This window comes from Phodopus roborovskii, unplaced genomic scaffold (assembly GCF_943737965.1).
Source record: "Phodopus roborovskii unplaced genomic scaffold, PHOROB, whole genome shotgun sequence".
Lineage (NCBI taxonomy): Eukaryota > Metazoa > Chordata > Mammalia > Rodentia > Cricetidae > Phodopus > Phodopus roborovskii.
In genome coordinates, this window is record NW_026126547.1 from 5,168,379 (window position 1) to 5,194,799 (window position 26,421).

At 37.3% G+C, this 26,421-nt stretch overlaps 1 protein-coding gene across 2 annotated transcripts in view; it reads right to left on the reverse strand.

Annotated features, from left to right (window-relative positions):
- Zpbp (zona pellucida binding protein) overlaps window positions 1–26,421 on the reverse strand; it is an 89,184-nt gene that overhangs the window by 18,419 nt on the left and 44,344 nt on the right. For both annotated transcript variants that reach the window (XM_051200696.1, XM_051200695.1), the window contains exon 6: window positions 17,718–17,794. In XM_051200696.1, coding sequence (XP_051056653.1) covers window positions 17,718–17,794 — 77 coding nt within the window. The remainder of the gene's footprint in view (window positions 1–17,717; window positions 17,795–26,421) is intronic.

Here is a 26,421-nt window from a genome sequence, read left to right on the forward strand (position 1 = left end):
AACAGAAGGCTTACAAAATAAGAGGCAATGTATGTTTGACAAATAAGTTTTCAAAATTCCTAAGGTTACTCAGGTTAAAAAAACTGATGTGAAGATATATGTTTAGCTTCTATGTCTTCATTAACTGTGGTGAGTTATTGTTTATAATTTAGTAAAGTGTGCATGATGATTCAGAAAGCAAAGTCAGGAACCACAGGCTGTAGAAGCCAGGCACACACCTTTAATCCCAGCAGCCAGAAACTAGAAGGTGGTGGTACACACCTTTAAGCATCAGACTCCAGAATAAGTGATAGGTAGATCTCAATGAGTTCAAGGCCACCCAGATCTACACAAGAGTAAGTTAGTCTAAAGGAGAATTATAGCTCACACCTTTAATCCCAGCATCCTTTCTATTTATAAAGACTTGTCTCATGTTCAATGCATGTTTTCTATTCTAGAGAATTCCCAGTGTACGCTTAGCAGAATCTAACATGTACACTCTGCTGTTGTTTTTACAATGTGCTTTAGTATAACCTATCTGTATTACTCTTCAGTTCCTCTATTTCTTCATGATCTGAATGTGTGGTTGTTTTACCCATTAATGCAAACGTGATACTGAAGTGTGACACTGACTTGTATGATGCTGCTACTTGTGTATTTTCTTCAAGTCTCTTAATATATGACTTTACATTTAGGATTTCATGTATTAGGTGCTTATTTTTAATTATTACCTCCCATTGTTTACTGGCCACTTAAGTATACTATAAAATCCCTTTTTGTGTCTCTTACAGAAATTTTCCACTTAGATATATTTTTTTTAAATTAACATGGTCTCTTTTGGTTATAATTTCATTTTTCAGCCTTTCACTTTAGACTTTATATGTTCTCAGATCTAAAGTGAGGCTCTCATACAAGTATATGCTTAAATCCTTCCGTTTCGCTATTTATGTAACCTGTATCTATGTTGTATCTATATTTATTATTATTAATAACTAAGGGTTTACCCATATCATCTTGTTAGCTGTTCTTTGCTGTTTTACAGCATTTTGTACCACTTGGTACCATTTCTGTATTTTTTTGTGTGTAGCTAATATTTGGGAAAAAAAGTTCTTTAGTTTCCTTCTCATTTCTTTTCAAACATATTGTACAAATGTTTTATTTGCAATTATTTTATCAATTATAGAAAGCAAAATTGCAAGTCAGCTTAAACTGATAACTTACCAGTTGTATACAGAATCTCTCACTCTCTATATCTACTTCCCTTATTACACCTTAATTCCCAATGAACTTGTTAGTATGAACATACTTACATCCTGCTTTTATCATTGAGTCTCATATAGAAATTAAATTACAAACCAAATATCATTAATGCAGAGGTTTGTATTTCTCAATACACTCTACTTTTATGATAACTTTATGTCCACATAGATTTAGTTTACTTTAAAGAGTCCTTTGTTTCAACCTCAAGTAGTATGTTAGCATTTCCTCCTCAGCAGACTAGTGATAATGAGTGCCCTCAATCTACAAATGTGATTAATATGGCTTAGCTACAGAGGTAAAGATGACCCAAAGAAAAAGGAACACAAACACAAAATAAAGGAGATACCAGACTTTGCTCTGCCTTTGTTTGCATTTTGGTCCCTAATAAGAAACAGATACTCTAAAAAGAATAGTCTTAAGTAATGGTTAGAATAAGACTAAAATGTCTAACAACTTGGTTTATTTAAATTTGTGCTTTATATATGATTTCCTGAGTTTTTACTGGGATATAAATATTGTACAAAGAAAAAAATTTAAGGCTGGAGAGATTAAAGAGTTAAGTGTTGCATAAGCATTAGATCCTGAGTTTGGATCTCCAGCACACAGGTAAAGGCCAAGAACAGCAGTAGATACCTGTAATTCCAGTGTTAACTAGGAAAGAAACAGACAGGTCCTGGGAAACTCTCTGGTTAGAGTTTCAGGTTCAGTGAGAGACACTATCTCCACCAAAACAAAACAAAAAAACAAAAAAAAAAAAAAAACAAGGTAGAGAGGAATAGAAGTTGACATTCAGTAGTGACCTCTCACTACTCACACATCCACATGTATACACCAGTATACACACACACACACACACACACACACACACACACACACACACACACAATTTTGTATGACAGGAAAGAACAAACGGAAGGAAGGAAGGAAAGAAGGAAGGAAGGAACTAAATAAGAAAAGTGGACATGGAGGTCAGTGAGATTGCTCAAAGACACATGTCATGCAAGCTGGGTGGCCTGGGTTACATCCTTGGAACCCATGTAAAGGAAAGTTAATTGCACAAAGTTCTCCTCTGACATCCATGGCACACACTCCCACACAAACATCATGTGAGCATGCACACACAGACTAATGTTTTTAAAAGATCTAGGAAACTGTAGATGAGAGATATTTGGGGTAAAAGTTTTTTAAAAGATGAAATGTTTAAATGAAGAAAGATTTTTACACAGTAATTTTGTCCTAAAGTAATGAATAATTCCAAAATGGAAATAAAAAGAAACAAGGAAAAAAACCAGAAAGCCCATCACTAATGTCTCTGTCACAAAGACATGTATAGAAAAACCCTGAAAGATGGTGCACAATGAGTAGGATCTCTATGATGAAAGATGGTGCACAATGTGTGAGTGCACTACGGTGAAAAGTCAGACATGTTCTCCTAAGGCCAAGCTCTTCTCCCTATTTGCTAATGTGCTCTAGACATTATGAGGAAGCTGCAAAGGCTGGAATGCGCAGGAGAAACTCTAAGCTAACTTTTAAATTTTCCTTTTAATATTCAACAACAGGAACAGAATGGCTGCATCCCAAAAAGATTACAATAATTCAAATAATATTATTCAAATAATAGACTTAGCCCCAAGAAACAATAAATTTTCCAGGCAAGAAAGAATCTGCCTCCTTGATCAATAGAGTCAAACTGAAAATGCAGAAGTAAGTTTACAAACCTATGGACACCTGATTTTTTAAAGAAGCCAAAAATACACACTGGACAAAAGACCATCTTCAACAAATGATGCTTGTCAAACAAAGTGGTTGCATGTAGAGAATGCAAATAGACCCGCATTTATCATCCTGCACAAAACTTAAGGACCTCAACATAAAAGATACCCTGAATGTGAAAGAAGAGACATAAAGAATAACCTTGAACTCAATGATACAAGGAAGCACTTTCTGGACATGATACCATTAGCACAGTAATAAGACCAACAATTAATAAATGAGTCCTCATAAAGCTGAAAAACTTCTGTATGCAAAGGATATGATCACTTGGGCAAAGAGAATGGAAAAAGACCTTTCCCAATTATATATCTGATAGAGACTTAGTACCTAAAATATGTAAAGAACTAAAAAATACTGAACATTAAAGGAACTAATAACCCAAAATTTAAAATAGCATACAGTTCTAAGAAGAGTTTGCAAAAGATGCAACATAAATGGCTGAGAAACACTTAAAGAAATATTCAACATCCTTAGCCATCAGGAAAAATGAAAATCAAAACTACTTTAAGATTTCATATTACACAGGTTAGAATGAGCAAGATCAATAAAGCAAGGACAGCACATGCTGGCAAGGATGAAGAGAAAGGGAAACACTTACTCATTGCTGGTAGAACTAAAAACTGGTATAGCCACTGTGAAAGTCAGTGTGGCAATTTGACTGAAGGACCACCTCAGGTAATACTTGCTATAACGGATAAAATATTTCACTTCCTTTTGCTGTATGATGGCTTTGTTTTCTGATAAATGATAAACTGATTTCCCTTTCGAAACAAATATGCAATTAAAAAATACTGAGAAACCCTAAGACTCAGAACACTACAAAAGATACACAGTAACTATTCTAGTCATTTGTGCATTTAGAAAGGATCAAGAAACCCACAATTCATAAGTGCCTGTCTATTGCCTCTGAAATAACACAGGAAGCAAAACCAAGCTACCACCTTTTCTTAATTTAGCATAAAGGACAGGCATCTTTCAAAGAAAAGGACAACAATTCAATTTTACTCAAATGCTTTCCTTCCCTATCAAGGATCTGAAGTTTCCCATCACTTGCTAGGTTAGTCATGGGCCTACCCAATTCATACTGGAAAAACTCAAAGTTATAAAGTCTGCAGTCAAATCTATTCTGAATCTCCATAGCCCCAAGAGCACTGGAGTATACAGTTACTTACACTTGTGACCTGTTTGAAGGCTTAAAAATTCTCTTAAAAAAAAATTCTTATTTTTTCTTTTCTTATTTTTAATTTTTAAAACAATCTTATTTTACATATCAATCCCAGTTCCCTCTTGATCACACCCTCCCATAATTGCAAAGTTAAATCTCACACATCAGCAGAGCATTGGTGGCACATGCCTTTAATCCCAGCACTAGGGAGGCAGAGGCAGGTGGATCTCCATGAGTTCGAGGCTAAGCTGGTCTACAGAGCTAATTCCAGGACAGGCTCCAAAAGCAATACAGAGAAAATAAATAAATATTTCACACATGTACTATCAGTAACTATAACCTCACATTTTTTTTCTTCCTTTGTTGCTTCAATTACAGCCTCACAGTGTTTTCCTTTTAGTCTAAAGCATCACTGTCCTTTGTAGAACTCTTCTTTCCTCTTCTGCAACGTGCTCAATATATAGCCAGCAGTATGTAGTTATAGACTAAGGGCTCCCACTTCAAACTAAGAAATTTAGACAATGAGGACAGCTGATGCACTAGGTGTATTGGCTCTTGACATTCTAACTACACACGGTAAGCTTATGTCACAATTTTAAAAAGGTGCTGTGTATATACCTGACAACTCAGAAAATGTATTCTCAGTGCTCCAAGGCTAAGACCACCATTTTAATCTGTCACAATTCTCCCTCAGAGTTGATTTACTAGTATCATGGTTATCAGGTACCTCATAATGATAATCTTGAGATCAGGCATAAAAAGTTGTCCTGAGTAATGATTGGTGTCCTAAGTAATGGTGTCGTTTCTTCCATATTCCAAATAATGGTGATTCTTTAATAGCCAAGGTCAAATCTTCTAATAGTCTACTAACATCAATATGATGAGACTTTTGAGTGTTGAATAGATAATGTTCACGAGGTAAAAAGTTATAAAAATTCACCTTTAGCAGTAACTAAATCTTAAGTTTAAGGGAGCAAAGTTACACAGAGGAAAATCAAAGCATAATGAAAAACCAAACAGGAAAAAAGTTACAAAAATGCTAATTTTCATTACCTACAACTGGTTGAGGTCTCTCAACAGCTAAAAGTCAAGGATTACACCACAATGAATATTAACAGTAATGTGGATTGCATAGAGAGAATATTCCTTTTATATAAAGATTGCTTAAATAGTACTGAACCATGCTTTAACCCTACTCCTGTATGTCCATTAAGTATGGCCTCACACCTTTCCAATACATAAACCTAAAATGTTCTGGAAATTACACATTCCAAATGAAACTTCAACAACCATAAAAATATCTCAACGTTCTATGCAACCCTGTGGCCTAAGATCACATTATCAACTGTAATCCTAGACAATGTACTCCAGAAATCACACTATCAACTCACTTATACCAAAACCATTGTTTAAAAGCTGTGTAGTAACCTTTTGAAATCTACCTTTAGAAACCACTGAAACTGTATATACAGTTACTGTAAAGACACTTAAGCACAGCAATAATGCATGGCCCCCTATGCTTGGGTTATACTCTCCTTTTCTTAAACAGTCCCCATATTAACCACGATGCTTAAAGGTATATTAAAATATCTTTTTAATAGGCTCCAAGTCTGCTTCAAGATTAGTCCTGAAATTCTTTTCTTTGTTTTACAATGAAATCAAGACTCTGAGCCCCTATCTTCATAGATGTCTCCGAAAAGAACTCCTTAGGCTGGTATAGAACAGTATAGAGATATTTCCAGCTCTGCCTCTAACAGGCTAGCACACAAAAATCAAGCGTGATAATGGATCACAGTTAAATTTTAAAAGCAATTTTTTTCCCTCAACTGATGGCAGAAAGGGTATTTTAAGATGTTAGCACACATACGTGACAAAAAAAAAAAAGTAAGAATAAAAATAATTAACAGAATCCAAGCCATGTTGCAATTCAGATAACATCATAGGGAATATTAAAAGACTGAAAGCTCTTCTTCTGTGGATACAGAAGAAATCTGGTTTTATTCTTCTATTTAAAACAGTCTGGGGAAATCACAGGTACAGCAAATAAGAAAATAAAAGAACAATTTAATTGGGAAAGAAAACTACAACATTATCTCTGTTTGTGGATGAAATAATCTTATAAACAGCAAGCCCAGAAGCCTCCCCACCACCATTAACTTAGGAAACTAAAATAAATAAATTCACAGGTATCAAATGTCTCATAATGTATAGGAAATAAAAAAAAATTGGCTTACCACACATTATAAACAAAAGCAACCACAAAGGAAATTAAAGTCGTGATTCTACTTAAAACAGCATCAAAAAAAAAAAAAAAAAAAAAAATAGCCAAGGAGATGAAGAACATGTTTGCTGAAAAATTATCAAATGTTGCTTAGGAATTAACTCTAATGTGAAGTTCACTATTACAAGGACTTACATGTTTGAATTCTACTTCTATTTTGTGTTTTATACTTTTTTTATTATTGGGCAATCATTTTTTATTTATTGCTATTTCTTCTCCTTTAGAACATTCTTCCCAACTCAATAGTTTTTCTTTAGTTAACATTATGTCTTCCTGTTCCCTTATCCTCTCATGTACTAATTCATTTACTATCTTTACATATGCAGTATATGAAATTAACTGCAGAGGGTATACTACAATATTATAAATATAAATTGCTAATATTTTGAGAATTTCTTACATGTATACAATGAATTTTTGTCGTATTCATTCCCCATTTCTTCCCGTATCTCCCCATGTCTCCCTACTTTCATGTCTTTCATTTTATTACACAGTAAGTCCAGTTAGTGCTGCCCATAAGCACATGTGTGTGGGGCCATGCACTGGAGCATGGTCAACCTACCACTGGGGGGGGAAAACCCTGAAGAAATCTGACTCCCCTGCTGCCATCAGCCTTCATCTGCATCTCTGCTAAGGGTGATGCCTAATTAGCCTTTCCTCCATTTATGCTGGAATGTTGACTAGTTTGATACTGTACATTGACCAGGCAAAAGCCTACTGGGGGAGAAAAGCAGCAAACAGTCTCATCAGCTGTGGATCTTGCAAGCTGGAATGATGTAATCAGTGGCATGAATATCAAGGGATAAACTAACTGCCTTTAATTTGGACTTAAGAATCACTCCATATAGTATCATATCTGGTACTATAAATTCTCCCAACATTATTTTTGCTGTTTTCTCTTCTATGGCCTTTAATCAATTTTAAATGGTAGCTTGTTTTTTATGCTTTCAGTTGCACTGAGGCTAAATCCCAAAACTAGACTGATCATTTAGAATATATCTAGATAAAACCAGAAGAGATGTCCAAATCAGCAGACTAGCAAATGGTAATACAGAAATACAAGACATGAAAATGCAAGGCAACACAATTCCTTCAAATGGTCATAAACCTTGAAGTACTAAATCCAAAGATATTGAAATGGGTAAAAATGATAAATCAAAGTTTCAAAGATTTACTTGTAAAGATGGTCAGTGACTTCAAAAAGTCTATGAACAAATGATAAATAAATATATAAAAATCAGTTTAGGACTTAAAGTCAACAACACAGATGAAAAAAGGTCAATAAGAAAAGTGAGGTTTCTGCCCCCCCCCAAAAAAAATTGGAAGTAAAACATAAACCAGTTCTACATTAATATTCCCAATAGATGACACCAAACACAAGAAGTAATTTCAAGAATGAAAAGGTAGGGCTAGGTGGTAGAGCAAACACTAATACAACCAACCAGCACATGGGAGGCAGAGGCAGGTGTGGGATGCTCTGAGTTCAAGGCCAGATTGGTCTACAGGGAAAATTCCAGGACAGCCAGGGCTACACATGATACTCTTGGAGAGGACCCAGATTCAGTTCCCGAATCCACATTATAACTCATACCCATAAGAACTCCATTTCTGGGGATTCTGACACCTCTGAATTCCGCAGTCACCAGACACACATGGGAACTTATTACATGGAGGCAGAACATTCATACATATAAAACTAAAGATAACTAAAATGCTTTTAAAAATAAGGACAGCCAGTTGTGGTGACATAGGCCAGTAGGATTTGCTGAAGGAGGCGGGGGCAGGATAATCTGAGTTTGGAGTGAGCCCAGGCTATACATTTTAAGAAAAGAAGAGGAAAAAAAAAAAAAAAAAGAAAGACAGAAGGTGGTGACACATGCCTTTAATCCCAGCATTCAGGAGGCTGAGGCAGGCAAATGTCTGTGAATCCAAGGCCAGCCTGATCTACAGAGCAAGTTCCAAGAATAGCCACAGCTGTTACAGAGGGAAATCCTGTCTCAAAAAAGGATAGATAGATGACAGACAGATAGATAGATAGATAGATAGATAGATAGATAGATAGATAGATGATAGATAGATAATCAAATGAAAAATATAACCAAATAAAAAATTACAATTGAAATATCTGACATTATAAAAAATACCAACAAAGTCTGGGTGGTTATTAGGGAATATTTTGAAAACAAAAGTTCCAAAAATAAAAAAAAGTAGATTGTTAGAAATACAATCTATCAAAATAAATCAAGGAAATTCTGAAAATTAGCCATGAGTTCAAAGAAAGTAATAAGTTTCTAGCAAAGCAATAATTAGACAGATGCATTGTTAAATTCTACCAGACTTTTAAAGAATAGCTTAGCTAACAACAGTGTTCCTCCTAGAATTTAATAAAATAGAAAGTTATGGAACACCACCAAAGTTATTTTATGAAGTCACTATAATCTGGATATCAAATCTAGATGAGGGCACAACAAAAAGAAGAAATAAATAATACAAATTTCTTACTGAACACATAAGAAAAGGGTTTCAATAAAATACCTGCAAATTGAATTCAACAACATTTTGAAAACAACCCCATCACCAAACTGGCTTCAATTCACGAATGTAATGATGTTTCAACATACACGAGTCAATAAATGTGATATGGCAGCACATAAATTTAAGAACAAGCAATTTCAGAGGCAGGATGTCCTTTTATAATAGTCTAACACCACTTCATATATAACCCCAGAAGAAAGTAAGACTAGAAAGTACATATGTAAATTGGGTAAAGCTTAAGAAACTTTTTTGAAAATTAGGAATAAGACAAGTATGTCCAGTGTCTATTATTATTCAATATAGTGAATGAAGTCTTAGCTTTTGCTAAGGTATGAAAAGGACACAAATAAAAGAAGGAGAGGCTGGAGACATGGCTCCATCATTAAGAGCATGGGTTCAGTTCCCAGAACTCACAAACTTTTGCAACCCCAGTCCCAGGAGGTCCTATCCCCTCTCCAATCCACAGGAACCAGACATGCACATGAGGAGTGCATATACATACACTTCTTTTTTACTTTAAAATTTTATATTATACTATAATTACAGTACTCCTACCTCCACATCCTCCCATATACCCCCCTCTCTCCTTCAAATTCATGGCTTCTTTTATTGTTACTGTATGCATGTATTATATACATATAATCATCAATATAATCTGCTTCATCTGTATACACATACACATTGTTTAAAAAAATAGGGGAAAAAAAGGAAGGAGTCAAATTGTCCTAATTTTCAGATGGTATGACACTATATTTAATAAATCCTGGAGACTCTACTACAAAACTCTCGAATTTGATAATGACTTTCAGAAAATTAGCAGAATTCGAAATCAATGTAAAATATCGGGAGCTTTCTTATATACCATTAATGAAATAGTTGAAAATAATTATGTAAAATACTCCAATTTACTACCATGAATATACCTTTAAATAAACCTAACAAGAGAGGTGAAATACCTCTACAATTAATGGAAAGCCTGCCCATGATCACACACTGGCAGAATTTATATTCTAGTAATAATTACATTATTAAAATTTGAAAATTCAAATAGCTATTCATTGAAATTTCAATGAAGTTATTCAGGAAATGCAGAAGAAACAAATCCCAAGATTAGCATGAAAGCATGAAAGAACCTAAGTAACAAGTGACAATAAGTGGGGTGAGCACTGATGGAGACTTAAGACTATACCATACAGTCATGGTGACAAAAGATAACAAGGTAGTGGCACAAAAATAGACAGAGAAACTAAGAGATCAAACAGAAGAATCAAAAGTAAACCTACGAACCAGAGCCCCCAATGCCTATCCTCTACTAGACTCCCTGGCCCCTCCCATAGATCCTCCTATCTCTGCAGAACCACTCTGAGTTCCTGCCAGGAGGATTCTTGACCCCCATCCAGCTAAAGAGGCCTCAGCAGGAGAGTGCCAAGTACCAGTGATATCCTCCTATTGGTGCAGAAACATCCTGAGTATCAGCCCAGCCTTTGTCCTCTAGCACCAGGCCTTGACTAGAGGGCCTCTGTTAAAGAGGCCTCAGCTGGAGAGTGCCAGGTTCCAGTGAGATTCACCTATCCTTGAAAAACATCCTGAGTATCAGCCCAGCCTTTGTCCTCTAGAGCCAGGCCTTGGCTAGAGGTCCCTGCCTGTGGAGAGAACTCCTAGAGAGATTGGACCACCCAGAGCTACAGACATCCAACCACTGACCCACATAAGCCCACCAGGGAAGAACCATAGAGAGAGGGAGAGACCCAACCAACTGGAAGAGACTTGGTTTTTTGAGAAAATCAACAAGATAGACAAACCTTTATCCAAATTAACGAAAAAGCAGAGAGAGAACATGCAAATTAACAAACTCAAAAATGAAAAGGGGAACATAACAATGGACACAGAAGTAATCTAGACAATTTTCAGGTCATACTTTGAAAACCTGTATTCCACAAAAACAGAAAATTCAAAGGAAATGGACAAATTTCTGGATAACTATCACTTACCAAAATTAAATCAAGAACAGACAAACAACTTAAATAGACCTATAACCCACAATGAAATAGAAGCATTCATTGAAAGTGTTCTAACGAAAAAACGTCCAGGGACAGATGGCTTCAGTGCAAAATTCTACCAGACATTCAAGGAAGAACAAAAAGCAATACTCCTCAAAATTTTCCACAAAATAGAAACAGAACGTTCATTGCCAAACTCTTTTTATGAGACCACAATAACCTTGGTACCCAAGCCACAAAAAGACACAACTAAGAAAGAAAACTATACTCAATAAAAATACTGGCAAACCGAATCCAAGAATACATCAGAAAAATCATCCACCATGACCATGTAGGCTTTATCCCTGGATTGCAGGGATGGTTTAACTTATGAAAATCTATCAACGTGATCCACCATATATAAACAAACTGAAAAAGAAAAACTATATGATCATCTCCCTAGATGCTGAAAAAGCCTTTGACAAAATTCAACACCCTTTCATGATAAAGGTCTTGAAGAGATCAGGGATAACAGGAACATACCTAAACATAATAAGAGCAATATACAGCAAACCAACAGCCAATATCAAACTGAATGGAAAGAAACTGAAGGTGATCCCTCTAAAATCAGGAACAAGACAAGGCTGCCCTCTCTCTCCATATCTCTTCAATATCGTACTTGAAGATCTAGCTAAAGCTATAAAACAACAAAAGGAGATCAAGAGGATCCAAATTGGAAAGGAAGAAGTCAAACTGTCTCTATTTGCAGATGATATGATAGTTTACATAAGAGACTCAATAAACTCAACCAGGGAACTCCTACAGCTGATAAACATCTTCAGCAAAGTAGCAGAATACAAGATAAACTCAAAAGATCAGTAGCCCTACTTTATTCAGAAGAAAAAGAGGCTGAGAAAGAAATCTGAGAAACATCACCCTTTACAATAGCCATAAACAACATAAAGTATCTTGGGGTAACACTTACCAAACAAATGAAAGACCTATATAATAAGAACTTTGTGGCTCTAAAGAAAGAAATTAAAGAAGATACCAGAAAATGGAAAGATCTCCCATGCTCTTGGATAGGTAGGATAAACATAGTAAAAATGGCAATCTTGCCAAAAGCAATCTACAGATTCAATGCAATCCCCATTAAAATCCCACCACAATTCTTCACTGACCTTGAAAGGATAATAATCAACTTTATATGGAAAAACAAAAGACCCAGGATAGTCAAAACAACCCTGTACAATAAAAGAACTTCAGGAGGCATCACCATCCCTGACTTTAAGCTCTACTACAGAGCTATAGTTCTGAAAACAGCCTGGTACTGGCACAAAATTAGACAGGTAGACCAATGGAATCGAATTGAAAATCCTGATATTGACCCACACACCTAGGAACACCTGATTTTTGACAAAATAGCTTAAAAAATACAATGGGGCAAGGACAGCATCTTCAACAGATGGTGCTGGCACAATTGGATGATTGTGTGTATAAGACCGCAGATAGACCCATGTCTGTCGCCATGCAAAAATTCAAGTCCAAATGGATCAAAGACCTCAACATCAATCCAGCCACACTGAACCTCTTAGAAGAGAAAGTAGGAGGTACCCTTGAACAAATTCGTGTAAGAAACCGCTCACTGAACATAACTTCAGGAGCACAGACACTGAGAGCAACAATTAATAAATGGAACCACTTCAAACTTAGAAGCTTCTGTACTGCAAAGGACACAGTGGACAAGACCAAACGGCAGCCTTCAGACTAGGAAAAGATTTTCAACAATCCTACATCTGACACAGGGCTGATCTCTAAAATATACAAAGAACTCAAGAAACTAGCCATCAACAAATAACCCTATTAAAAAATGGGTGCAGAACTGAAGAAAGAATTCTCGATAGAAGAAATCAAAAAGGCTGAAAGACACTTAAGAAAGTGCTCAACATCCTTAGCTGTCAGGGAATTTCAAGTCTTTTGTTGTTTTCAACTTTGAGATTCCATCTTTCTCCTGCCAGAATGGCTAAAATTAGAAACACCAATGACAACTTTTGCTGGAGAAGATGTGGAGAAAGGGGAACACTCCTCCACTGGTGGTGGGAGTGCAAACTCGTACAGCCATTTTGGAGATCACTATGGTGGTTCCTAAGGAAAATGGGAATTAGTTTACCACAGGACCCCACAATCCCCCTCTTAGGCATATACCCAAAGTATTCACATCCATGCAACAAAGACATCTGCTCAACTATGTTCATAGCAGCATTGTTTATAATATCAAGAACCTGGAAACAATCTAAATGCCCCTCAACTGAAGAATGGATAAAGAAAATGTGGCAGATTTATGCCATGGAATACTACTCTGCAGAAAAAAATAATGGAATCTTGAAATTCACAGGCAAGTGGGTGGCACTTGAAGAAACCATCCTGAATGAGATAAGCCAGTCACAAAAAGAGGAACATGGTATGTACTCACTCATATAAGGATTTTAGACCTAGAGCAAAGGACCACCAGCCTATAATTCATACCACCAGAGGAACAAGGATACAGTATTCTAAGAGATTCATATAAAGTCCCTCACAGAAGGGGAAGGGACAATTCCCCAGAGCACAGGGGAAGGGGTGGGCAGCGAATGGAGAGAGAAGTAGGAGAAAGAGTGGGGGGAGGAGAGGAAGGAACTTGTGACTAGGAAGACTGAGTCAGGGTAGGAATAGAAGACAGGAGAGAGAGAGACAGAGACAGACAGAGACAGAGAGACAGAGAGAGACAGAGAGAAAGAGAGAGAGACACAGAGAGAAAACATAAAAGAGGGAGCCATTATTGGTTTGAAGAGAAAACTGAACCTAAGAAAGGTCTAGAGACCTACAAGACTGCTGCCAACTAACAATTTGAGCAACTGTGGAAAAGCTACCATAAATGCCCTTCCCAGATAGTGAGATCAACAATTAACTTATCCTTGGAGCCCTCATCAAATACCTGTCGGAAATAGAAGCAAATACCCACAACTAAACACTGAGCCAAACTGGAATCCAGATGCAGAGAGGGAGGACAAGACCAGGTTGCAGAAACACATAGAGACAGCTGACCTGAACAAGGAGGAGCTGACGGGCCCCCAGACTGATAGCTGGGAATCCAGCATGGGACTGCATGGGACTGACTCAGGCCCTCCTGAATATGGGTCTCAGCCAGAAGGACTGAGCAGTCTAAGGGACCTCAGACAGTGGAGCCAAGATGTATCCCTGGTGCACAAAAGGACCCTTGGGGACCCATCCCCCTTATAGGGATACTGCCTTAATCTAGAGACAGGAGAGAAGTCCTAGTCCCACTTCAAATGACCTGACAGATCTACATGATCCCACCTGGATGGCATTGCCCTAGATGTGGAAGTGGGGTGGGAGAATGGGAGGGGAGGGTGGTCAGGGTGCATGTGAGGGGGCAGAGAGGGTAGGAAGGAGGGAGGGAAGGAATGTGATAACACTAATTAAATTCAGTTGGTTAAAAAGAGAACAAGAGGATATGAAGTAGGGAGTGGTATACTGGGGCAATCTGGGAAGATATGGAGGTGGGAAGTGGTAGATAAGATCAAAATGCATTGTATAAATCCACAGACCCAAGAAGCTAAGTTACAGCAAAGGCTCAACAGTAACACAGGAATCACACTGTGAAGGTAAAATAGTATAGACATCATGGGTGGGGAATGGACATGGGAACAGGAGAAGGGAGGATGGAGGGAGACAGTACTAGGAAAAACAACTGTAATCAAAAACATCTCTGGTATGAGCTAGAAACCTAGTTCAATGGATACTCTGGGGAATTTATGAGGGTAACCCTAGCTAAGACTTCTACAATTACAGATCTGGAGCCTGATCCCGCCACATCCTGTAAGCAGGCAAGACTTCCAATGGAGGGATTGGGACACCAACCCAACTTCATAACTTCTGACTTACAATTTGCCCTGCCTACAAGATATGTTGGGACAAAGATGGAGGAGGAACTATGGGAGTGGCCAACCAATGACTGTCCCAACTTGAGACCCATTCTATAAGAGGGAACCCACCCCTGACAATGCCTGGAGGACTAAGAACCAGAGGCTGGACAGCCCAGACACCTAGAATAGAACCGAACATAACTGGCAAAAAAGAAAAAAAAGTCAATGAAATGATTCCTAATGACATTCTGCTACACTCATATACTGTTGACTAGCCCAACTGTCATCAGAGAGACTTCACCCAGAACCTGATAGAAACAGATGCAGAGACCCATAGCCAAACATTAAGTGGACCTTGGAAAAGCTTGTGCAACAGGGGGAGGAAGTTAGAGGAGCCAAGGATAGCACTGGAAAACACAGAGTCAACTGAACTGTGCTCTTGGGGGCTCTTGGAGACTGAACTGCCAACCAGAAAACTTGCATGGAACTGACCTGGGCCCTTTGCACATGTGTTGCAATTGTGAGGCTTGATCCTCTCTGGCAGAGAGAGCAGGAACTGTCTCTGACTCTGCTGCCTACTCTTAGGACCCTTTCCTCCTGCTGGATTGCCTCTTCCAGCTTTAATAGGGGAGGAGATGCCTAGTTTTACTATAACTTAATACGCCATGGCTGGATGATATACATTGGAGGCCTGCACATTTCTGAAAGGAAGTGAGGAGTGGGTGGGGATGAGGTTTGGAGAGAGGGACTGGGAAAACAGGAAGAAGGGGAAACTGTAATCAATCAGGCTGGGAAAAATTAATTAATAAAAAATAAATAAAACTATATTAAAACAACTATATAACAAGCTAAGTATGATGACATATACTAGGAATCTCAGAACTCAGGAGGGTTAGGCGGGACAACAGCCATAAACTCAAAGTCAGCTTTGGCTACAGTGTGAGACCTTATCTCAAGCCACCAAAACCAAACACCATCAACAAAACTACAAAGAGATTCCATTCCATCTCACTCAAGTCAGAACAGCTGTAATAAAGAAAACAAATAACACATTTGGTAAGAATGGTAAAATAGAAGCGTTTATACTGTGGGTAAAATACATTTTTATACATACTACTTCAGCCACCATGGAAATATGGATGGAGGTTGCTCGAAAAGCTAAAAATACAAACTACCCTATGATCCGGCTATATCACCACCATATATACACCAAAAAATATCTAAGCCTCCCAACAAGAAATCTGAACAACCATATTTACAGCAGCACTATTAAAGATAACTGAGATGTGAAACATTGCTAGATGTCCACCCACAAATGGACAGAGAATGTGAACAATATACTTTAAGTGAGACTGAGAAAGAAAAATACATTTTTTTCTCACATGTGGGACACACACACACACACACACACACACACACACATGACAAGTATAAGAGGATCTATTGTGAAGAAGGGGTATAAGTAGAGAATATAGATGCCACATGTTCTCTTTCATGATGTTAATCTAATTTTATATACATAACCTAAATGTATACATATATACATAAATATAGCATTAGCAAGAGGCTGCAACTATGCATTTAATGTATAATCTTGGATAGACCTTTGTGAAATTTTTCTTAAATAGTGAAAATTTTTAAACGGATGATGGAAGAATTGGTTCTAAGGTTCGAGAAGCTGTGGAAGAGTCATGAAGACAAAAATAGGTATCACAGGGCTGGAGGGATAGCTCAGCTGTTAAACACTAAGTTCACAACAAAAAATAAATAGGCATCAAAAAGATCCAGTTTGAAGCTGTTCCTTGTTTTTACTACAGTGGTGAATATATGACACTACCTCAAACTATGAAACTATATATAGCCTAACATATAGAAATGTATATTAATAAATTGTGAAATTACACGAACATCAATATCCCTAAATGGCAACATCATACTGTATGTCTATACCTTACCATTCTTATAAAACTAAACTTTAAGCTATAATTACATCCATAGTTTTTTGCATTTAAATGCTTAATTTTACTAGTAGTTTTAAAATGTGATCACAAATCCTATAGTACACATTGCATAAGAGGGAAGAAAAGCATAAGAGGGAAGAAAAAAAAAATAAGACAAATATAATACTGATGTATCTCCTAAAAAAGAGAAAATGTACTAGTCAAAATTAACAGCCATTCATAGTAAAATCCAGTCAATGAAGAGTAGAAGAGAACATCATTCCACTAAAGGGAAAATGTACAGCTGCCATCAGATCAGACTGCTGAAAACTAAATTTAGTCTTCATTTAGTCCCTAAGTCTAGGGACTAGACATCTCCAGTCTCATCACACCTATTCATTTTTGTGCTGACTCTAGCCATTCAGATTAAATCAGATAAATGAATAAAGAGTAAGAGAAAGATGCAACATGATGGCTGCACAAAAGTATTAACTATCTATGAAATAACAGTGACAACAAGTGAGTCTAGCAAAATGGCACTATATATCGCTAATATGCAAACATCTATGGAAACTGAAACAAATGGAAAAAAATGACAGCCATGATTTCTCCTTAACATAAATTAGAGATATGGAATAAGGCCAAATAAATGAAAAATCATTATATATTATACAATATTAAATTTAAAGTAGTTTGTCAAGTTTCAATTATATTGATTTCTTATTTTGTAGTGGATTAAGTTTTAATTCATGGTTGAAATCCCTCATTGTAGGAATTTGTGTACTTTACAAATAGCTAACACAAAGACTATGATGACTCTTTAACACTGGGCATTTATAGTCAACTTTTCTTCTTCTTTTCTACCAGCACATAACATACCTTAGATAATCTTTTGGAAGTTTCACAATTATGGTCTGTACATGGCTTGGGTCCTTTTTCAGTGTCTATAGATGAAACTGAGAAAATATATTATATTTTATATTTGTTCTGACATACTATACCAAAATACTTAAATTCTGAAAAATGAAAATCACTTGTCATCTACATCTCTTCTAATAAAAAAGTCTGGATTTTTTCTAATACTAATGTCTGAGCACAATCCTAAGCCAAGTATTTGTATTATATAAATCAAGAAAAACGCATTTCTACAATAATCTTAAGAATTAAGTTTCCCAGTAGCTGTTGCTGGGTTATTTTGATTTTATAGTTTTTAAGAACACAATTATTTCAACTTTTGCAATATAAGTGCTATAACTATATACATATTTATTCATCCTCTATCAACTTTATTCATATATATTTGGTATTACTACCCTAATGTGATGCTATAATAATAATACTGGAAATGCAATTGGACTATGGTTGTGGCTATTTAAACCAACATAATAATCATGGTCATGCATTTAGGCACATATTTATTTATGCACATGTATGAGCAAATATGGACAAAATATAGATCAGTTGAGATACATAAGTGAACTTAAAAACTCAATAGACAGAGAAATATTGGACTGATGAGTGTCTATGCAAGGTCACTGAGGAAACTCATGCTGTACTAAGATTTCAGTTTCAAAGCTGTGGTAATAAACAGGCACTACAAAGATTTCCAATAGCTAATCCTTACAAAGTATGTTGCCAATATCATACCCAAATACTTTCATCAATTCCCATAACAATAAAAATAAATGAAAAAAAAAACATAATTGAAACCTCAGATCCATAACAGCTTCAGAAACAGTATTTACTATCTTAAGATTTTTACCATATACTATACCAAAAAAAAAAAAAAAAGGCTTAGCTTTGTCATTATTTACAGTTACCGGGACATCATGAAAACTGTACTTCAGTTTTCTAATTAAAATTACTTATGAAATAGTCAATACCAATTAAGATAATTTTCTATTAATATTTAATATTACTTATATCCCTTCAGTCATTCCAGATTATTTTCTAATAAATCCTATATCATCGGTATGCATGGTTCATCTTCCCACACTCTTCAAGTAGAAATAACTTTTGATAGAGCTATTTAACTGCCTACATATTTACTAAGACTAACATCCCTGAGAAGTGACAGGTACACTGAAACAGCACAGACACTAGACTCTGAGAGCAATTTTTAATGTGCTCAAAGAGCTGAAGGAAATAATGGGCAAATAACTAAAGAAAACAGAACATATTGCCATGAAAAAAATTTAAACTTAAATTATAAAAAGTCATCTAATAACTCTAAGGCATAGAATTACAGCTGAGAGGAATTTACTCAAAGTGGATAACAATGTATTTGAGCAGTCTGGAAAAACAGACTGAAATCTGATCAAACAAACAGAAAAATAAGAGAAAAAAGTGCAAAATGCATGAAGTGAGAGGAGTATCCCACCAAACACATAAGGCATGAGTGAAGGAAGGAAACATGTAGTATATGAGTAAATAATGGCCAAACTGCCTCAAATCGAACATGACATAAATTTTCACATACAAGAAGGAGCATACATGTATATATGAAATATGCTATAAACAACATCATAAATGAAAGAAAAAGATAATTCAGAAAGGATTAAGAGCAAGTAATGTGTCACATATGAGGGTTAGACACTACTAAATAAGAGCAGGTTTTATCATTTGAATTTTTATTTATTTATTTTATTTTTTACATATCAATCCCAGTTCCCTCCCTCTTTCCCTCTCTCCCCACCCTGACATATATCCCGACCACCCTCCCCTCCCATTCACCCCACACCACATGTAGGGTGATGCCATCCAGGAGGGGTCATCTAAAACTGTCATTTTAAGTAGGGACTATGACTTCTCTCCTGTCTCTAGATTAAGGCAGTATCCCTCCATGGGGGAGGTACCGGAAAGGTCCTTTTGTGCACCAAGAATACATCCTGGTTCCACTGTCTGAGGTCCCTTAGACAGCTCAGGCCTTCTAGATGAGACCCATATTCAGGAGGGCCTGAGTCAGTCCCATGCTGGCTTCCCAGCTATCAGTCTGGGGGCCCGTCAGCTCCTCCTTGTTCAGGTCAGCTGTCTCTATGTGTTTCTGCAACCTGGTCTTGTCCTCCCTCTCTGCATCTGGATTCTAGTTCGGCTCAGTGTTTAGTTGTGGGTGTTTGCTTCTGTTTCCAACAGGTACTGGATGAGGGCTCCATGATGGTGAATAAGTTGTTGATCTCATTATCAGGGAAGGGTATTTATGGTAGCTGTTCCACTGTTGCTCAAAATGTTAGTTGGAGTCAGTTTTGTAGGTCTCTGGACATTTCTTTAGGTTCAGTTTTCTCTTCAATTCTATAATGCCTCCCTCTTTATGTTCTCTCTCTCTCTCCCTCTCTCCTCTCTCTTCTTTTCTGTCTTCTATTCCTCCACTGACTCAATCTTCCTAGTCCCATGTGCTTTCCTCTCCTCCCCTTCGCTTTCTCCTAGTTCCCTCTCCACTCACTCCCCCCCCCCAACAACTCTCCTTGTGCCCTGGAGAACTTGTACCTTCCCCCTTCTGTGAGGGACCATATATGAACCTCTTAAAATCCACTTTGTATCCTAGTTCTTCTTGCGGTGTGAAATATAGGCTGGTGGTCCTTTGCTCTAGGTCTAAAATCCTTATATGAGCAAGTACATACCATGTTCTCCTTTTTGTGACTGGGTTACCTCATTTAGGATGGTTTCTTCAAGTGCCATCCACTTGCCTGCAAATTTCAAGAATCCATTGTTTTTCACCACAGAGTAGTATTCCATTGTGTAGATGTGCCACATCTTCTTTATCCATTCTTCAGTAGAGGGGCATCTAGGTTGCTTCCAGGTTCTTGCTATTACAAATAATGCTGCTATGAACATAGTTGAACACATGTTTTTTGTTGCATGGATATGGATCATTTAGGTATATGCCTAAGAGTGGGATTGCCAGGTCCTGTGGTAGACTGATTCCCATTTTCCTGAGGAACCACCATAGTGATCTCCAAAATGGCTGTACAAGCTTGCACTCCCACCACCAGTGGAGGAGTGTTCCCCTTTCTCGACATCCTCTCCAACATAAGCTGTCATTGGTGTTTCTAATTTTAGCCATTCTGGCAGGAGTAAGATGGTACCTCAAAGTTGTTTTGATTTGCATTTCCCTGATAGCTAAGGATGTTGAGCACTTTCTTAAGTGTATTTCAGACTTTTTGATATCCTCTATTGAGAATTCTTTCTTCAGTACTGTACCCCATTTTTAAATTAGAGTTATATGTTGTTTTGTTCACTAGTTTCTTGAGTTCTTTGTATATTTTGGAGATCAGCCCTGTGTCGGATGTAGGATTGGTGAAAATCTTTTGGTCTTGTCCACTGTGTCCTTTGCCTTACAGAAGCTTCAAAGTTTGAGGAGGTCCCATTTATTAATTGTCAATCTCAGAGTCTGTGCTCCTGGAGTTATGTTCAGAAAGCGGTCCCCATACCAATTTGTTCAAGGGTAACTCCCACTTTCTCTTCTAAGAGGTTCAGTGTGGCTGGATTTGAAGGTTCATTATCAAACTCTTTTATGAGGTCACAATCACCTTGGTACCCAAGCCACACAAAGACACAACTAAGAAAGAAAACTACAGACCAATATCCCTGATGAATATTGATGCAAAAATACTCAATAAAATACTGGCAAACCGAATCCAAGAAATACATCAGAGAAATCATCCACCATGACCATGTAGGCTTCATCCCTGGGTTGCAGGGATGGTTTAACATATGAAAATCTATCAAGGTGATCCACCATATAAGCAAACTGAAAAAGAAAAACCATATGATTATCTCCCTAGATACTGAAAATAGCCTTCAACAAAATTCAACACCCTTTCATGATAAAGGTCTTGAAGAGATCAGGGATAACAGGAACATACCTAAACATAATAAGAGCAATATACAGCAAACCAACAGCCAATATCAAACTGAATGGAGAGAAACTGAAGGTGACCCCTCTAAAATCAGGAACAAGACAAGGCTGCCCTCTCTCCATATCTCTTCAATATCGTACTTGAAGATCTAGCTAAAGCTATAAAACAACAAAAGGAGATCAAGAGGATCCAAATTGGAAAGGAAGAAGTCAAACTGTCTCTATTTGCAGATGATATGATAGTTTACATAAGAGACTCAATAAACTCAACCAGGGAACTCCTACAGCTGATAAACATCTTCAGCAAAGTAGCAGAATACAAGATAAACTCAAAAGATCAGTAGCCCTACTTTATTCAGAAGAAAAAGAGGCTGAGAAAGAAATCTGAGAAACATCACCCTTTACAATAGCCATAAACAACATAAAGTATCTTGGGGTAACACTTACCAAACAAATGAAAGAGCTATGTGGCTCTAAAGAAAGAAATTAAAGAAGATAACCAGAAAATGGAAAGATCTCTCATGCTCTTGGATAGGTAGGATAAACATAGTAAAAATGGCAATCTTGCCAAAAGCAATCTACAGATTCAATGCAATCCCCATTAAAATCCCACCACAATTCTTCACTGACCTTGAAAGGATAATAATCAACTTTATATGGAAAAACAAAAGACCCAGGACAGCCAAAACAACCCTGTACAATAAAAGAACTTCAGGAGGCTTCACCATCCCTGACTTTAAGCTCTTCTACAGAGCTATAGTTCTGAAAATAGCCTGGTATTGGCACAAAATTAGACAGGTAGACCAATGGAATAGAATTGAAAATCCTGACATTGACCCACACACCTATGTACACTGGATTTTCGACAAAGCAGCTAAAAGAATACAATGGGGCATCTTCAACAAATGGTGCTGGCACAATTGGATGATTGTGTGTAGAAGACTGCAGATAGACCCATGTCTGTCGCCATGCACAAAACTCAAGTCCAAATGGATCAAAGACCTGATCATTTGAATTTTTTAAGGCCAGAGTCTAAGTTTTCCATAGAGACCTACATTAAACATAAGGATACACAAAGAATACAAGGAAAAGATGGAGAAAAGTACACTGACACTAACATACAAACACCAAAGAAAGTGGAAAGGCAACGTTTGTTTCACACAAAATAGAAACAGAATTAAGAAAAGCATTATTCCTGATTCCAAGGAATAATACAGTCATTATATAGGTCAATCCTTACAAAGATTTAAGAATCCCTGCTATCCATGTCTTGAACAACAGTGAGTAAAGGCATTTGACAATGGATAAAGTGAAGACCCAAGCTCAGACCCCTGGCACTCAGGTAACAACAGTGTGGGCTGGGGTGGTGCTGTGCATCTGTAACTCCAGCACTGGTATGCAGAGAAAGGCAGTTCCTAGCCATTCAGGTAAGTGACAGCAAAGTGCATGGGTAGAGAGAGAGCCCAAGTCAAAAAATAGGCTGTAGAATGACAGAGGATGACACCTAAGTCAACCTCTGGCCTCCACATATACTCATAAAATAAAACACACACAGAGAGAGAGAGAGAGAGAGAGAGAGAGAGAGAGAGAGAGAGAGAGAGAGAGAGAGAGAGAGAGAGAGGGGCTTACTTTGAAGAAAAAAACTGGTAGAACTATAAGGAAAATAGAAAAATCTAACATTATCTCTTAATATTCCTCTATATTAGTAACTTAAAAACAAAGAAACCAGAATATAAAATAGACTATGGCTAACTCACAGCCCATCTTTCACTAACTGAACAAATGATACTTAGAGACATTTGCATATAGCAATGCAGATCATATGTTATTCTCAAACTCATATGAAACTTTCACAATGAGCCTACCCCAGCTGAGCCATTTAAAAGCAGCTCTAAATGTTAAAGACTAAAAATCATGCGGTTTATGCATCCAGACCAAATAAATATTAAGCTAGAAATCAGTAGCAGAAAAACAAAACTTGTCAAATACTTGGGCATGGAGAAACATATTAATAAATATGAAGTATCAGAAAAGTAAATACTTTCAAGTCAAAAAAAATAAAATAGACTAACCAGGTGGTTGTGGTGTACACCTTTACTCCTAGCACACAGGAGGCAGAGGTAGGAGAATCTCTGTGAGTTCCAGACCAGCCTGGGCAACAGAGTGAGTTCCAGGACAGCCAGGGCTGTTTCACAAAGAAACCCTGTCTCAAAAAAAAAAAAAAAGTGAAATAAACTTACCAAAATATGTGGCATGAAGTAAAAAGTAAAGAGAAATATATAGTAAAAATGTAGGTTATTTATATCATGGACAACAAATATTAGAAATGACATGGGGGTAGCAAAGGGCTCAGTAGGTAAAAGAAGCAACATAAACCTGAGTTTGTTCCCAGCAGCTGTATCGATATAGGAGAGTAGCAACCCCCCCCAACACACACACACACACACACACACACACACACACACACAAAGGGGTGTCCTGACCAAATGTGCACACTGTGGCACATATGATACAAATATACTGGCACGCAATAACAATAAATAATTTTAGACAAAAGAAAGACATAAACTGATTTCAATAGAAGCTTATGTGTAGGAAACTTGGAAAACTAAAAGCAAATTCAGTTAAAAGAAAGGAGACCAATATACCAAATTAGAGTAGCTATCATTGAGATGGTAAACTGGTGGCTGGAGAGATGCTCAGAAGTTAAAAGCAGTTGCTGCTCTTCCAGAAGACTTGAGTTCAGTCATATATATTGGCACTAGGTCCACACAAGTCAAGCCCTTCTAACAGTCAACTCTAGATGGGGAAAGAGCTCACATGGCCTTACCATTACCATTACCAATGAATCCCCACAGATGGAGAAGCATAGTTTCTAGTTGTATGGCTGCTAGTGAGCCCATGAAACTTGAAAGGATAGCTTCAACCTCAAGACCACACAAATAGCCCTAGTTAAACTGTGTGAGTCACAAAATAAAAAGTAATGAATATGCAAATGAAATCCATAAGGAATAATAGGGGCTGGCATAGGTGAGAAGGAAATAAGGAAAGGTTGGGGAAGAGTAACCAGAATACATTACACATGAATGTAAGGTTGCCAAAGATCAAAATTTATAAATAAAAAGTTTGCCAATGCTTACAATATATCCCCAGATATAGATGTATTAGCTCCAAAATAAGATAATGCATTGAGAATTATTTACCTGATAATATCTCACAGTGAAATACTTACCCTGATACAAAACTCAGAAAAATGCATTACAAGAGGAAAACTTCAGACCAATAACTCTTATGAATACAGATGCAAAAAATTCTCAACAAAATGAAATCAAATCCAACAAATATATCAAAAGAACAATAGGGCACCATCAAATAGGATTTACTTCAGGCTCCACATGACACTGTAAAGAGAAACCATTCTAAGAGCACACCACTAAGGAAAATGAGATGAAGAGCACTTTTTGCAATTTTGTTAAACATAACTAACTCAAGCCTGAGGCACATTTCTTCAGCTAGATAAAGAACAGCCACAACTGCAGTCACCACCATACTAAGAGGGAAAAGCCAGATAGCTTCACATAGGAACAAGGCAAGAGTATTCCCTCTTACCATCCATCACGATTCTAGGACTGTAGCTAGGGCAATAAACTGAGCAACAGGATAACAAAAGATGACAGCCTGCATTCAGGCAGGACCCATTATAGTATCTGCAGCACAGCCCTTAGTGGTTGGAGAACAACCCTCCTACAGAGTGAGAACTCACAGAAAAGCCTTCTTTTCATTAGCAAAGAAAGGAAACATGATAGTAGAGTCTATGGTCAATGCCAGAGGCTTCAGAGCAATGAAAGAGTGTGAAAACAGTGTGTTATTAACATAGAGAGTACAACTGTGGATCAAAACAATGACTACTGACAGAGCACTCAGAGAACTCTCACCATATTCTAAGGCACATGTTATTTAGAGAAAGGTGGGCAGGGGAGGAAAAGGGATTAGTGGGAAGGCAAGGCATGAGAGCTACACAATTGAGGGTGGATAAATACTAGGGAAATCCTCTGTTCTTCCTGCTCTACCAGATGACAAAATGGCATTTTTAAAGAATCATGAGGAGTTAGTGGCTAATCAGCTACAGTCAAAGGGGCCACACTACAAGGTATATGCTGGTAACCCAGAACAAATGTGTCACAGGACTGGCCTTCAGAATACTTCTAAACAGAGAAGAAAAACATTGTGGTTTTAAGTTAGAATTTATTCAGTGTTCCACGAGGTGGATAAATGGTCTGAGACATAGACCTAAGACCACGCAGAGACAGACCTGGGGCCCAATGCTGTCCCTTTGAGAGACTGCATACATATAGGCAGGACCAACAACCATGATCTAACCACCCTCCCCCACCCTAAAGAAGACTACTTGGATGCAGACTTTATATCTCAGCTACCCAGGTCCCAATCCCATGCCCACTGAGTACTTCACACTGGCAGGCTTGGCATCCACACCACAACCCCAAGAAATCACACACCTGCCCTGTGCCCCCACTCTAGCAAGAGACCACATAGAAGCAAGCATAGCCTTTATGGTCAGGTACAAAACCACACACAGATTGCACCTTTACCCAGATTTCTTTTCTTCTATTTACATTTACCTTATTTAATATCCAATTCCAACTCGCAGAGCAGATCTACCATAACATATCCTCCTTTTCTTTTAAGTTTTTCCCAAGAACACTGGCT